This window comes from Aspergillus melleus (assembly GCF_016097325.1).
Source record: "Aspergillus melleus strain CBS 546.65 chromosome Unknown contig3, whole genome shotgun sequence".
In the NCBI taxonomy this organism is placed as follows: Eukaryota; Fungi; Ascomycota; class Eurotiomycetes; order Eurotiales; family Aspergillaceae; genus Aspergillus; species Aspergillus melleus.
Window position 1 is genome coordinate 1,345,607 of NW_025763372.1, and position 13,924 is coordinate 1,359,530.

At 51.4% G+C, this 13,924-nt stretch overlaps 8 protein-coding genes across 8 annotated transcripts; all 8 read right to left on the reverse strand.

Moving 5' to 3' along the window:
• Positions 1 to 826: 826 nt before the first annotated feature.
• Positions 827 to 2,917, reverse strand: FAA4_1 (long-chain fatty acid-CoA ligase; the record flags this gene model as incomplete). The annotated part of the gene is made up of 2 exons (XM_046087158.1): positions 827 to 2,405; positions 2,475 to 2,917. The coding sequence occupies 2 exons, from the start codon at positions 2,915 to 2,917 to the stop codon at positions 827 to 829; spliced, it is 2,022 nt and encodes a 673-aa protein (XP_045943125.1).
• Positions 2,918 to 4,315: 1,398 nt separating this feature from the next.
• LDX57_005475 (beta-ketoacyl reductase) lies at positions 4,316 to 5,146 on the reverse strand (the record flags this gene model as incomplete). Its single annotated transcript, XM_046087159.1, has 1 exon — positions 4,316 to 5,146. The coding sequence occupies one exon, from the start codon at positions 5,144 to 5,146 to the stop codon at positions 4,316 to 4,318; it is 831 nt and encodes a 276-aa protein (XP_045943126.1).
• A 62-nt stretch (positions 5,147 to 5,208) lies between these two features.
• Positions 5,209 to 5,790, reverse strand: LDX57_005476 (uncharacterized protein; the record flags this gene model as incomplete). The annotated part of the gene is made up of 1 exon (XM_046087160.1): positions 5,209 to 5,790. The coding sequence occupies one exon, from the start codon at positions 5,788 to 5,790 to the stop codon at positions 5,209 to 5,211; it is 582 nt and encodes a 193-aa protein (XP_045943127.1).
• An 822-nt stretch (positions 5,791 to 6,612) lies between these two features.
• LDX57_005477 (uncharacterized protein) lies at positions 6,613 to 7,353 on the reverse strand (the record flags this gene model as incomplete). The annotated part of the gene is made up of 1 exon (XM_046087161.1): positions 6,613 to 7,353. One exon carries the CDS (start codon positions 7,351 to 7,353, stop codon positions 6,613 to 6,615), a length of 741 nt encoding a protein of 246 aa, XP_045943128.1.
• Positions 7,354 to 7,631: 278 nt separating this feature from the next.
• On the reverse strand, positions 7,632 to 9,243 carry LDX57_005478 (uncharacterized protein; the record flags this gene model as incomplete). Its single annotated transcript, XM_046087162.1, has 2 exons — positions 7,632 to 8,105; positions 8,155 to 9,243. The coding sequence occupies 2 exons, from the start codon at positions 9,241 to 9,243 to the stop codon at positions 7,632 to 7,634; spliced, it is 1,563 nt and encodes a 520-aa protein (XP_045943129.1).
• A 103-nt stretch (positions 9,244 to 9,346) lies between these two features.
• Positions 9,347 to 10,274, reverse strand: LDX57_005479 (uncharacterized protein; the record flags this gene model as incomplete). Its single annotated transcript, XM_046087163.1, has 2 exons — positions 9,347 to 10,023; positions 10,076 to 10,274. The coding sequence occupies 2 exons, from the start codon at positions 10,272 to 10,274 to the stop codon at positions 9,347 to 9,349; spliced, it is 876 nt and encodes a 291-aa protein (XP_045943130.1).
• Positions 10,275 to 11,389: 1,115 nt separating this feature from the next.
• LDX57_005480 (beta-ketoacyl [acyl carrier protein] synthase domain-containing protein) lies at positions 11,390 to 11,926 on the reverse strand (the record flags this gene model as incomplete). Its single annotated transcript, XM_046087164.1, has 1 exon — positions 11,390 to 11,926. The coding sequence occupies one exon, from the start codon at positions 11,924 to 11,926 to the stop codon at positions 11,390 to 11,392; it is 537 nt and encodes a 178-aa protein (XP_045943131.1).
• Positions 11,927 to 12,158: 232 nt separating this feature from the next.
• LDX57_005481 (uncharacterized protein) lies at positions 12,159 to 12,740 on the reverse strand (the record flags this gene model as incomplete). The annotated part of the gene is made up of 1 exon (XM_046087165.1): positions 12,159 to 12,740. One exon carries the CDS (start codon positions 12,738 to 12,740, stop codon positions 12,159 to 12,161), a length of 582 nt encoding a protein of 193 aa, XP_045943132.1.
• Positions 12,741 to 13,924: the final 1,184 nt, after the last annotated feature.

A 13,924-nucleotide genomic window follows, 5' to 3' on the forward strand; every position in this document is an offset into this window, starting at 1 on the left:
CAGGGAGACATGATGGCATGTGTGCTGTGGTAGATCGATATACATGCTGCCTAAAGGGAACACTCCACTCTCTTAAGGTAAGTTTCTCTTCTAGGGACGCGGCGAAGTAGAACTTCAGTTTAAAGCAATTGCCTGGGTTTTAACTAGTTATACTATAGCAAATTCAACGACTGGTGATGCCAATAAGCTGGTCTATCAGTTGACCAGCGAGTGTCCGGCTTCAACGTCGCTAATTACCTCTATTATACCTCTTCTCCAGCTCGCTAAACACCCTCCCCTCCCTAACTCACATTCCTCCATTCCAATATGAGTCATTCTGCGAGTAGCGGATCGCCGTTGACATTGTTGGAATTGTTGGCAAGGGTAATGTGAGGGGCGACATGCCCGTGGTCTGGTTGGTCGGCGACTACTGTGAATGAGGAAGAAGCGATGTGTCCCTTTGGGGTGGCTAGCAGGGTGTGAGGAAGTCAATACAGTAATTCAAGGAAATCGCGGAGCGGAGACAATAATGGATATATTTGTACTATGGCAAAACATATTATCAAAGGAACGCTATACAAGAACACATTACAGACCCACAGCCGGGGCACACCTGATCTGTCATTAGTGAGTACCAAGATCTCTCCCCTGCTCAATGAACCGAGATGACCAATATGCGGAAGTTTAGTTTATCTCGAACGGAGATGGGAAGCACTGGAAGGAAGTTTATTCTTTCCCGTACGCTTTATCGACGCCTTTCTTGTTCTTCTCGAAGATCTTTTTGCGCTGGATCTTCTGAGCAGCGGTAACGTAGCCCTGTGATGGTCTTATGTTAGAATGACACTTTCTAGGAGCAAGGATCGGGACTTACATTCTGAGGAGTCCATTCATCCTTATCCAAAACAACTCCGTCAATAATCTCAAAGGCAGAAAGCCGGCCCTGTCGACCGGCCTTCTGGAGTTCCCGAAGAACAAGGCTGTTGATCTGTGGGTGGTCAACTAGATCCTCAAGGTCATGGCCTTGGATGTTGTTCTCCCGAGCAAGCCGCAGCAAAGCTGGCTCAGCCGGGACAATGATTGCGACAGGCTTTTGCTGATCTTGGGCGGCGTAGACGCAGATGTTGGCGACCAACGGCGATGCGCGGTAAATGGATTCCAGTTTCTCCAAGGCGATGTATTCGCCGTTCAAGGTTTTAACAAGGTTCTTCTTGCGATCGATGATCTTGACGTGGCCGTTCTTGTCGAACTCGGCAATATCGCCCGTCATGAACCATCCGTCATCTCGCAGAGCAACTCTAGTCTCCTCTTCGTTCTCATAGTATCCCCCAGTGACCGAGGGACCGCGGATCCACAGTTCACCTTGAGGGGGGTTGTTGGAAGTGAAATAAGCGGCCTCCGGAAAGTCCACCAGTTTCTCCTCGACGGAGGCGGGGATATCACCGTGGGCCTCAAACGTTAGAGCACGAGGGTCGTTGAGTGCGCCCATACCCCCGGTCTCGGTCAGTCCGTACCCACTGATGAGCGGGCAAATAGCCGTGGAGATAAACTTCTGAGTGTCCTTGGCAAGGGGACCGCCACCGGACATACAGATGCGGAGCCTGCCACCCGTGGCATCCCGAACCTTGCTGAATACAAGGGCATCGAGAAGGCTGACCCCGGGAATGCCGGTAGAAAGCAAGAACTGCTTCCATGTCAAAGCGTACCCGAATAGGTTCTTGGTAACGAAGCCGCCTGCATTCACCTTGGCCACGATGCCCTTTCGAATAGTTTCCCAGACCGCCGGAACACCGATGAGGATACTCGGGCGGAATTCAAGGATGTCGCCCTTGCAATTGCGGACGGAGGTATCGGTGAGGGTCTTCGGAGACCCATAGCCCATCGTGGCACCCCAGAAGAGAGCAGCATTTTCAAAGATGAACTCAATAATGTGAGCTTGAGGGAGGTAGGTCAAGAGACCGTCGCCGGGTCCTATATAGTCACCCACGATTGAAGTGGCACCTGCGACGGAGGCGACAACAGCTTTGTGCTTGATGGTGACACCTTTGGGCGTACCCGAAGTTCCCGACGTATACATCACACAGGCCAGGTCCTCCGGCTCCGGCACGACATGTTCCGCCGGGTTCTCCTCCCCAAGCGTCTTGAGTTCATCGAGCTCGATCACGTGGATATTGGGGAATTGCGCCTTGAGCTTTTCCAGCTCCTCCGGGTTGACTTTGGCTTCGTTGTTCAAAATGACATGCTCGACCGTGGGTGCTTCGGACAGTGCCTTTACGAGAACCGGTAGAAGACCAGCGTCCAAAAACACAGCCTTCGATTTGGTCTGCTTGAGCGAGGACTGGAGACCTTCGAGACCCAGAGTGTCATATGCAGTGACAATCGTAAGCGTCTGAGTGAAAGCGCCATGTGCAAGTGAGAGCCAGTTCATGCTACATATGCAGTTAGTGATGGTTCCCGATGAGACGCGCGCAGTGAGAAGCTAGACGAGGGATCTTTACCTGGTTGCGCCATAAAGGTGTACTCTGTCGCCCTTGGTCAATCCGAGTTTCTTCAAACCCGCACCTAGCGTACCGACATGCTTCTGAAACTCGACGAAAGACAAGAACTTGTAAGGGCTCAATTCGAAATACGACCATTCCTTCTCGACCTCCGTCTCCCGGCCGTTAATCATTTTCTTCACCTTCTTCTTCTCTTTGTGTACGTCGAGTAGAGTTCTCGAGCCGATGCATCTCGCATTACCAAACCTTTTGGCGGCGTAAGTGACGATATCGTAAACGGTCCTGACCGACGGATCGGGCTGAGTGATGAGACCATCCTTGCACCGAACGTTTCGGCGCGGTGCCGTCTCACCGTCAACCTTTTCCACCCCCGGGACCTCGTAGGAGAAGGGGGCCTTTTTCTCCATTTTAGGGAGAATCTTTGTTGGTTGTTTGGAAGTCATATTGAAGGTGCGCGGTGCTTGATCAGAGCTCCGTAGGCCGACCGGAAGAGAAGCTTAGACTGAGAGTTGGCAAACTTGGGGGGCGCTTCCAGCTGATGAAAAAGGAAACAGCGAGAGATCACGAGAATCAAAAGCTACAGGTGTTCATTTGCGGAGGGGAGAGTTGATGAAAACAAAGAAAGTGATGAAGAGGGAGACAGACAGACAGAGAGAGAGAGCGAGAGAGAGAATTAAAGTGAGAAAGAAGAGCGGAGAAGAGACGGCAGGGACAGGAACGAATTAATTTCCAACAGAGCACTGGCCGCTACTGGTCGCGGGGAAACGAGAGAGAGCTCTGTCGGCGTGCAGGCAGCACCAACACCAGACCGGACTAGACTCCAGACTACGAGCTCGCCCAGCGTCTCGGCAGAAACGCTGCTCGTGCGCCGATGTTGGGTAACGCTTTGCTGGAAAATCCCCCGGAAAGGCCCCAAAGTCAAAAAGTGTTGGGCTCCAAAGCCATAGTATTATTGTCGGCTGACCAGCGCCGTGATCCGATCGGGCTCAATCGAGTCAATTGAAATAAACATTATTATTATTAAGAACAGATGGCCGGGGATGTTGCTGACTACGCCGCGTTTCCCCTCCTTGGCGCCGGCTGCCCTCTTGCCTTTCTCCTCTTCTCTCTTCTCTCGCTCTCCGTCGGCCCATCGAGCCTCGGCTTCTCCTGATCTCATCCCTTGCGTCCAACTAGGCGAACGTGGGTACCTGCAAGCTAGCTAACTCCATGCTTCATACTCCATCCCAGCTGGCCCTCGCTCGATATCGCAACGGGCCAAGTGGGTGTTTCAAGTGGATCAACGGACCGAGACCCACGACGGCAGCCAGACTGACTAGTGGGCGATGCAGAGCGTTCGCTTTCGGTTTCAGCGTTGGCGTTTGACACCTTGCGATCATCGGCCACATTCGTGGTCTTCGTTGGCAAGTTTCATCGCTCGCACAGCCCCAGTCATTCTTTGCCATGATCACCGCCCCGAAGCTCCCTGATCCTCTCTGAAGCTTGGCGGCGGCCAAGTCACCTGACAGGAGGACGTGCTGATCGTGGACCAATTAGAGCACGCCGAGGCTTTCTTGCCTGAGGCCTGTGTCGCGTCACGTTGGCCTCCGCCAGGCAGGAGAGACCGGAGGAATACGAGAGACACAAGATACACGAGACATGAGGGACTGAGAAGGGACACGGAACTACAGGTCCTGCGGACTGTTTCGCGCACCCTTCCCTATCTCGTGACACCTCGTTTTCGCGACTAGATTGAGTTTGAGTGGCCCCGCCAGATGAATGGATGCACGTTTACAATAAGGTTCAAAAACAAAACTGCATTCAACAAAGCCGCCCACGATCTGCCCGTGGGCCTTCTAATTCTAACTGTGTCGCGCGACCAAAGAATCCACCGCCCTCTGGCCCATGTCTTTGAGCGTGCTCTGCATGATCTCCAGAATACTGACTTCTAACCCCAGTTGTTGTCGGCACCAGTTTCTCAACTCAATCCCAACCAAACTATCCAACCCCAATGTGGCAAGAGGCTGTTCCAACTCCATGTCGTCGGCACTCTGCATCATGAACCCGTACAGGGTCTTTCCGATTTCCTTGGCTAAATACTCAACCGTGTCGTCTCCGAGACCACTGACTCCTCTTGACGTGATCTGCGAAAGGAAGGACTTCAGCCCCTCATTGGTGGTCAACGAGGCATCCGAGGTGGTTTCGAGGTTTCGGTACACGGAGAAACGACGATCTCTCTTCCAGATAATGCGGTTGTTAGGATCCGCCAAGGGCATGTAGGAAGCGACGCCCACGGAGATCTCGCTGGGGTTGGTGAGAGCGTTAGCAGCTTGACTGGGTTGCGACCGGGCGATCGCGAGCCGGACGGTCTCCACCAAGTCTTCCTCCGTTAGCAGATTTGCGGACAGAAACTTGAAGTACTCGATCAAATTTGGTGACTCGGAGACAAAGCCAACGTCTTCCATGACACCCAGATCGATAACGGACGCTGCAAGGCCCAGGGAGTGTCGATACTGCACAAATGCGTCCAAGAAAGTGTTGGCAGCGGCATAGTTAGCCTGACCAAACTGGCCCATCAGTCCGCTAACCGAACTAAACAACACCAGGAAGTCGAGGTCGCCCAGTGCATTGTGTAGATTCCAAGTACCGTCAACCTTTGGAAGAATTGCGGTCTTCCAATCCTCGTATGTCATCGTGTCAATTGCCCGATCCTGCCATGGTGAATGTTAGCAATGGCAGTTGTCTTCGGGGGAAATCACAAGGATCCTACCTGGAGAGCCATTGACAACTGTATAGCGCCGCGAATGGGCTTCTCTGCTTGGGTTGCAACTTGTTGTACATCGTCAAAGTTAGCGACCGAGCCTTTGAAGACCTGGACCTGGCAACCCAGGACTTCCAATTCTTGGATGAAATGCTCGGTCTTCTCAGATCGCCCCGACCGCGAAAGGAAGACAATATGTTTGGCACCGTTTTCGACGAGCCAAGAGGCGATTGATCGTCCAACGCCACCAAGGCCCCCAACAAGCAGGTAGCTTGCATCTTCATGCAAAGGTAGATCTGGATGGCGAGCAGCACAAGGAAGATCCTTGAGATCATCAGGCATGCGAACGGTAAGTTTGCCAATGTGGGTTCCTCTCTGCATGAACCGGAACGCATCTCCGATCTCGCTAGCTGCGAAGGTCTTGATAGGTCGGATGGGCTTAATAAAGCCCTGTTCGAAGTACTTGGCACATTCACGCAAGATCCTGTCAAACTTAGCAATCCGTATCAACTGTCCGGCTCGTTCAATCTTACCTTCCGCAAAGTGCTGGGCGCTCCGCTTCCAAATGACGAGCATCAAGGCCAATGAACGTTCTGTTTTCGGTAAATTGCATCATGTCCAATTTTGCATGACCATAGAAGTCTCGCTTGCCGATTTCTAGAAAGCGCGGTCAGTGGAGGAGCGTTCCTTCGACCGTAGCTGCATTACTCACCAATCATGGTGCCGAATGGAGCAATCGACTTCCAGGTATCGTGCAAGTATTCGCCAGCCAGGGAATTTAGTGCAACATCCACACCACGTCCTCCTGTTGCTTCGAGGACAGATGGCAGGAAGGAGTTACTATGCGAGTCAAAAATCTGAGAACGGGGCAGGCCGAAATTCTTCATGAGAAAATCCACTTTTTCCTGGCTGCCCACGGTAGCGAAGATCTGAAAAGGCTGTGAGCGATGTTACACACATTCGCCAGGGGTGTCTTACCTTTGCCCCGACCATCTGAGCAATTTGAATAGCTGATATACCCACGCCACCGGCAGCGGAGTGAATTAAAATTGTCTGCAATAAGGTTAGCCGCAAACCCATGACGGTAACTTGCGTATAGCACCTACATCGCCCTTTTCAAGGTGACGCAAATGAAGCAAACCATATATCACGGTGATGAACGTGATAGGCATTGTTGCTGCTTCCTCCAAATCCAAGCCATCAGGGATCTTCGCCAAAAGATCTGCAGTGGTGATGACGCGGTTTGAGAAGCAGTAAGGTACCATCATGAAGATCCGATCACCAGGAGCAAAGTCTGTGACATCAGGACCGACGGCCTCAACAACCCCAGAGCATTCGCCTCCCAGATCATCTCCATCAATAAGACCTTGAGTTTGAAGGACATCCTACAATCGTTAGTTACGTACTTGAAGCGTGAGACAATGGACTTACTCTGAAATTCACACCAACAGTGTGAGGACGGACGGCAACCTCTTGCCCCTTCAGTGGCCTAGACGCATCAACGTTCTTTTCCCAGCGCAAACTGTCAATCATTCCTTTTTGCCCAATCTTGAGGACTTTGTCAACAACCTTTTCGGCTGCAGACGCAAGTTCGTCCCGAACAGAGACCCAGTGATATCTGGAAGAGTAAACGATGCCCTCATGCAAGGCAAACTCATAGTCTGGATCCAATTGGGGGTCGTTGTCTGGCCTGAATATTTGCTCATAGACCTGCACTGCTTTCTTGGTTGCCACAATATCCTGGACGTTGTCTATCTCGAACGTAGTAAAGCTAGCCTGCTTCTCTGATCGCAAGGTCCGCGCAAATCCAAGTACCTGTGCATACCGAGGATCTTTGGCACCCATTTGGATTGGTCGGGTCAGCCATAACAAGTTTGCGGACTCGAGGCTAGAGGAGAATTGAATCACTCGCTCCAGATCATGCTGATCTATATTGTCAAAGAAGGGCGCCTCCAGTTCCAGCAAGGATATAATATCTTGACCCGAAGGCAAATCCTCCTCCAAGGAGCGGAGGTCCGTGGGATGACCAGCATCCTCAAAAGCACGCCTGTACGATTCCACCAATGAGTTGATCTCATCTCGGTATAGCACGGTAACCCGCCTCTTCTCGGGCGCTGGTTGAGCGACGGAGGAAATCATGCTGGCGGTGACCTGATACGGAAGCTCATTGTCGTAGGCAAGGGCATCAACACCTGTGAACCCGGCGTCCTGCAACTCCTTGTTCCATCTCTCAGGTGATACGAATGGTGCCTCAAGACGGTTATCTTCATCCCCAAGCCACCATCCCGGGAAGCCACCCTAGATCTGTCAGCAACCTGAATAACTTCGCAAAGCGTTGTTGCAACGTACCATGATGAAGCTCATCCATTTTGCCTCTGGTACCATTGTTAGCTGTGTCGACTAGGGACGGGTTTGACTTACGTATGTCCAGTTCTTGCAGGAGGAATCGGCCATTCGGATGAAGCAGCTTCTTCACGTTTCGCAGTGTTCCTTGAAGTGATGCAGTTGCGTGGATTACCTGGCAAGGTCAGAACTCCGAAGCTGTGATATAGGATCGGAAAGCCCACGTTGGCTGCTAGGATCAAGTCATAAGAGCCCTCTTCAAAGCCCTGCTCCAGAGGATCCTTGCTAATATCCAGGACGGAGAAGCTGATGTTGAGATGATCTTTGAAACGCTCTTTCGCCGCCACAAAAAAGCCGGAAGAGATGTCAGTATAGCTATACTTGGAATATAGTCGTTCGCCAAATTCTGACTGAAGACCCGAAAGCAAATTGGACGTCGTGCCGCCTGTGCCAGCTCCAATCTCCAGTACTCTCAAGGTGGGCTTGTTATGGCCGAGGCTCTGCAGCAAGGGAGAATAATCCCAGCATAGATCGAAAAACGCGTAAATCTAGAGAGTCAGATCGGGCCTTCCGTTTGTTCGTCTTATATCTGCTTACCTGCGTCAAGACACCTCCTTCCATCAGGAGCTCCAGGGTATCCACTGATCCCTCGTATCTGGCCTGAGCGTTCTCATGGACACGTCGAATAGCCGTTGCTACCCAATGAACAGGGCCGGCATTGAACTCCTCCGTCATGGATTGAATGAGCGATAGACGGCTTTGTTCATTCAGCGTGGCGAGCTCTCTACCCTCAGGGAGTATTTTGTTCTCGCCTTTCCCTGTGGTCTCGACGAAGGTGTTCAGCCAGGCCCGAAATTTGATGAGGTGACTTTCCTGCGTCTCTATGGACTGGATGGACTTCACTGTATCTGTTGCAAGCAGAAAGAAGTACTTCTCAAGAGCGATCAGGTATTTTCGAAGATCCAACGGAGCATGAATGAGATCTTTGGCGTCAAGGAAATCAATGTCCGGTTTCCACACGAGTTGAACGGCATTCTTGGGCTTCTCCTCGACGTCTATGCTGTTGCCCAATCCGGTCACTCTCAGGCCTTTCATCTCGTACACAACCTTGCCGTCAACGGTGGCAACTTCATCGCCTGACCACGCATCCATGAAGTCTTTATAAGATGAAGCGGTCGCCCTCAGTTCCTTCATTCCGCCGGAGATGTAGATCTCATCAATGTATGTGGGCATGCTCAGTTGTTTGAAGAGCGACGGTTTGCCCTCGTGCTGAGCCACTGTCATTAACTGCAACAGCTTATCCAGTGTGCAAGGATGAAGCTCATAGAATGATTCGGTGTCAAGATGGGCGTTTTCAATGATGGCAACGGCTTCGTTGCCCGTGGGGTCAGCCGAGATTTCTCGCAGTCCCTGGAAGGCTGGTCCGTAAGTGAAACCGATGTTTTGCATCGTGGTATACCAGCGACTCGCGGTAATCTTTCGGAGGAAGTCGGGCTGTGCGACTTTGCGGCCTTCCGTGGGATTAATTGGTCCGGCCTTTGCTTGACCTGAACAATGCTCACTCCAAGTTGAACCGTTGAAAGAGGTGATGCGGAAATCCCACCAGTCAGAGTCAGTCGTGGTAGTGAGCTTGGCCTTTTTGAATGTGGTCACTACGTCGTTCGATTTGGAGTCACTGACAATCATAGCGGTGCGGATTGCCAGGCCTCGTACGGAGTAGTCTGACCTTCCAGTTAGCTGACGGATGGCTTCACCTGCCATGCAGACGTAACCGGCGCCCTTTCCACCATTAGCATATCATCATGGATACAGGTAAGAGGATACTCACGGGGAAGACAATGTCAGTGCCGACTTGATGATCCCGAACCCAGCCCACTTCATCGAGTCTCAACAGGTTTCGCCATGTTGGCTCGAGGTGGCTACTGCCTCCGAGGCGAACACCAAGGGTCTCATGAGGGAGGAACTTTCGTTCTCTCCACTCCTTGGAAATCCGGCTCTCCTCCCAGTACCTCACCGAATGGTCCCATGAATAAGCCGGCAAATCTGCAAGTACAGCTCCAACCGGGTTCAAAGCTTCCAGATCCACTGGAACATTGTTTGCCCAGAGGTTCCCGATGGCATTAAAAATCGATTCGGTGTCGTCCTTACCACGTTGCAAGCTTGGTACGTACGTTAGAGAGGTTTTCTCGGCCTGGAAGATCTGTCTCAACGGTCCTGCGAGTGCGGAATGGGGCCCAATCTCAAAGAAAATAGGATTCTGGAAATTGGCCTTGATGATATTCCTCACTCCGGTATCAAAGAGAACAGGATTCTCCAGGTTTCGTCGCCAGTAGGATGCATTGAACTCGTTGGCAGTGTCAATAACCTCCCCTGTTACAGTCGAGAAGAATGGAATTCTGGGCTTTTCACTCGTGCGAATCTCAGCAATTGAATCCTCGTAGGCAGCACCGTATGCCTTCATGTGATCTGAGAGCAGTTAACAACTATCGCATCACACCAGAAACGAAAAGGTACTCACGCGAGTGATAGGCGTTATCAACATGGAGCTGACGAACAAAAACATCTGGAGACTCTTTTTGCAGCTTCTCGATGAAGGTCCCCAGTGCTTCACGATCACCGGATATCGTTGTACTGTTCGGACTGTTCTCACATCCAATAACCACACCTTCAATTAGAGACGATCGTAAATGCTCGGCGCCTAACCCTATCGCGGCCATGGCGCCATCTGCTAGCTTCTCCCGTGTGGCCAAACCTCTGAAATACGCTGCCAGCAGCGCGTCTTTCTTGGTTATAGCCCCGGTTGCGTATGCCGCGGCGATCTCGCCACTGGAGTGGCCCACGACAGCAGCTGGGTTGACGCCCCAGTTGCGCAAGAGGTTGACAAGGGCGACCTGGATTGCCGTGCAAAGCGGCTGGGAGAACTCAGCCTTGGAGGTCTGACTCTTCAGCTTTGGCTTAGAAAGTTCATCTGCGTATCTTTGTTAATAGAGTCTTTCAACCAGAAGGACACCGCCATTACCTAGGATGCTCCACGATGGAGGAGTGTGGCATTGCGACAAAATGTTATCCATGCCTTGAAGGTCCTCGCGAACGAGAGGGAAGTCTTCAATCAGCTTCTGTCCCATTTGGGCCCACTGAGCACCTTGGCCCGTGAAGACGAAGACAAGCGATTTTGGCGTGTTTTTTGCCTTGGCGGTAGGTTGCGTTAGCAGAGGGTCGACACCGTCAGACACAGCAAAGGTGCGGTAATCATGATGCTGTCTTCTGGTAGCGAGGGTGTATGCCAGATCTTGGAGACGAGATGGTCCATGTCGCTCGATATATTTTGAGTGTTTCTCGACGGATGTTTGAAGAGAAACGTCACTTTTGGCGGACAAGAGGAGCAAGCTGAGTCTCGGGACTTCGGCTTCGGTGACACTTCCTCCTTGTTTAATGCCGAAGGACGCAGCCGAGTCCACGATGACCTGAGATGTCAGCTGATACTAAACAAAGTCTCAGGAGTGATGCCTTACGTGTCCGTTGGATCCACCAATGCCGAACGAATTCACGCTGACTCTCTCGTGACGACCGACTGGCCATTTCATGGCTTCCAGAGGCACGGTAAGTTTGCCTTCTTCCCAGGGAACTAATCAATCTGTTAGAATAGAATAAGAAAGGTACTTGGTCATCAGCGTACTCTTAGGGTTCGGCGATTCAAAGTTAACGTTGGGTGGAATGGTGAGATGCTCCAGTGCCAGAACAGCTTTGATGATCGCCGTGTTGGCACTTGCAGACTCGGAGTGACCAATGTTGGATTTTACCTTCGTTGTGTTAGTATAATCCAATTGAGGGTTCAATAAGAGCTCCTCACCGATCCAATAATCATACCCTCCTTTCCGAAGACCCGGGCCACAGCGCTGGCCTCGATTGGGTCACCAACTGGAGTGCCCGTTCCATGGCACTCGAAAAACGCCGTTTGGCAGTATTCATCCTCGGAAAAGCCAGCTGCTGCGTATGCTGCGCGCATCAATGCCTCGTGTGCTTCAGTGTTTGGCTGTGTGATACCGGGTGTCTTTCCATCGTCGTTGCAGACAGTCGAGCGGATAATACCTCTGATGGGATTGCCATCCCGCAGAGCGTCATCAAGCTTCTTAACTACGATCGACGAGACAGCCTCAGCCCTGCCATAGCCGGATGCATTGGCATCGAAAGAGCGGCAACGTCCATCACCCGAGTTCACTCCATGGGCGCCCAGTACGCAAGAGAGGGCGGGACTAAGGATCAAATTTGTACCGCCGACGATAGCCGATTCACAGTCGCCGCTGGCGAGGGCTTTACATGCCGAATCTAGGGCGACCATTGCAGCTGAACAGCCAGTTTTGATCGTCATACTATATTTCTGGTTAGACCGTTGTCAATATCGGGCTTTCCTTGCCACTCACCTTGGTCCTTTCAGGTCGAACTCGTAGGATACACGATTGCCTATGATTGGTCAAATAAAACGCCTTATTCTTTCCAAAAACCTTTAACTTACTTGTCATCAAGTCCAAATGGCCTGTCAGACCCAAGAAGGCATGTGGCTCTGAGTCTTTTGCGTGCATTTCAATCCAGTCCTGGGTCGCTTAGCAAGGCCACCGCGCCGCACTTCGACACAGCCAACATACCTCTGCGAAAGTTCCCACATACACACCGATATTCTTCCCTCTGACGTTACCTTCTCCGGCATTTTCTAGCGATTCATAGACAGTTTCTAGCAGAATTCGCTGTTGCGGATCTACCTGTTCCACCTGCGACGCAGTCATAGAAAAGAAACCCGCGTCGAATACTGCAGGATCTTGCTGAAGGAAGTTACCTTCTTTGCTGCGGATCGTGCCCGGCTTTCCGGAGGGATTATGGAAACCATCTTCGTTCCAGCGAGTAGAAGGAACGGGGATCATGCCCTCCTTCTTATTCATGAGGAGATCCCAGAAAGATTCGGTGTCATTGCATCCGCCGGGTAGACGCATTCCCATGCCAATGATGGCAATCGGGGGAGGGGGGGTTGAGGATGGCTTCTGTGGTGTGGTGTGTCTGATCAGGCTGTCAGCTAAGGCCTCTAGAAGAGTAATGATTGCCACACACCCATTCGTGTGTCCTTTCAAATGGCCCTTGGTAAGTCCATTCAGTCCATTCCCGTTGGCGCTACCGTTTAATTCCTGACCCATATTGCTGGTTGTCTTCGTCGCTCAAATCTATCAGTCTATTCTAAGTCTCGGTCTACTAGAAGCTCACCCAGTCGCAGGCAAGGGTCGATCTGGAACTTATATACGATGGCCGCGGTACCTACGCTAGCAGCTACTACGTACACACTCCACTTACACCCTAGGATCTCCGCCTTGAATTATTACCGGTAATTGATATCAGACTGACATACACATTTTACCTTACCACATTGATACTTTTTTAACCAAGCCAGCCCAGCCCCCAGGCCCATCTAGCCTGTTCATGTCGTCTTACTGAGGCAACATACGCGAATTGATCAGACATACGATTCGCGGTATCGCACCACCCCACTAGCTGTTTTATGACAGACCCCAGATAGCCTGTCTCGTGGAGGACCGGGGTTGTGGACCACGTTTCCTCCCCTCCATGACATGGATCTGAGCCTTCAAATGCCGCACGAGGCGTTTGTCGCGTTGATCTAAATCCTGTGAGCTGTCATCATTAGCCCAAGCCATCTTACTGTGGGGATACTATGCAGGCAGGTCGCGGAGGATGAGAGATGAGACGGTGGCATTGAATTGGTTCGCCGGTCTGGTAGTATTTCCATCGTACACACTCCGCACGCAACCGGATGAGGGGATTTAATTTGGCCCCAGGCTAGAAGTTACGCGCAGAAAGCCAATAAAACTTCCAAATCTATATACTTGTAATTTGGGGCTCTGGTTTAGTGTTTATGTTTGCTAGTTCTCGCGAACGACGTTGTTTCAGGTAGGACACGAAGACTGGTAGCCTTGCATGCTCATTGCGGATGACGGATACTACGTAAGTAGATCTACGTAAGGGTTGGATACGGGTGAATCGCAGAAGGGTAATTGAACATGACGCAGCCAACCCGAACGTGCAAACCAGGAGAACTGATAAGTGGTACGGAGGAAGTACTGCGTAAAGTAGGTGAGTCTCTTACCGAAAGCGACTCCAGACCCACTCCCCGATCATTGTAACTCTATTCGCACCCCAAGGCGCGGTCGCCATGTTGGAAACCTGCTTCGGCGTTGTATATCCTATCGTGTCTTGGACTTGTTTCTCAATTTATCTTGCTTTATATCTCTTCTTTGTACAATGAAAAAACGCTCTCTGTATCTTGTGTTCCAACCTATCATACTGCACTACTAGCAGTACTGACAAT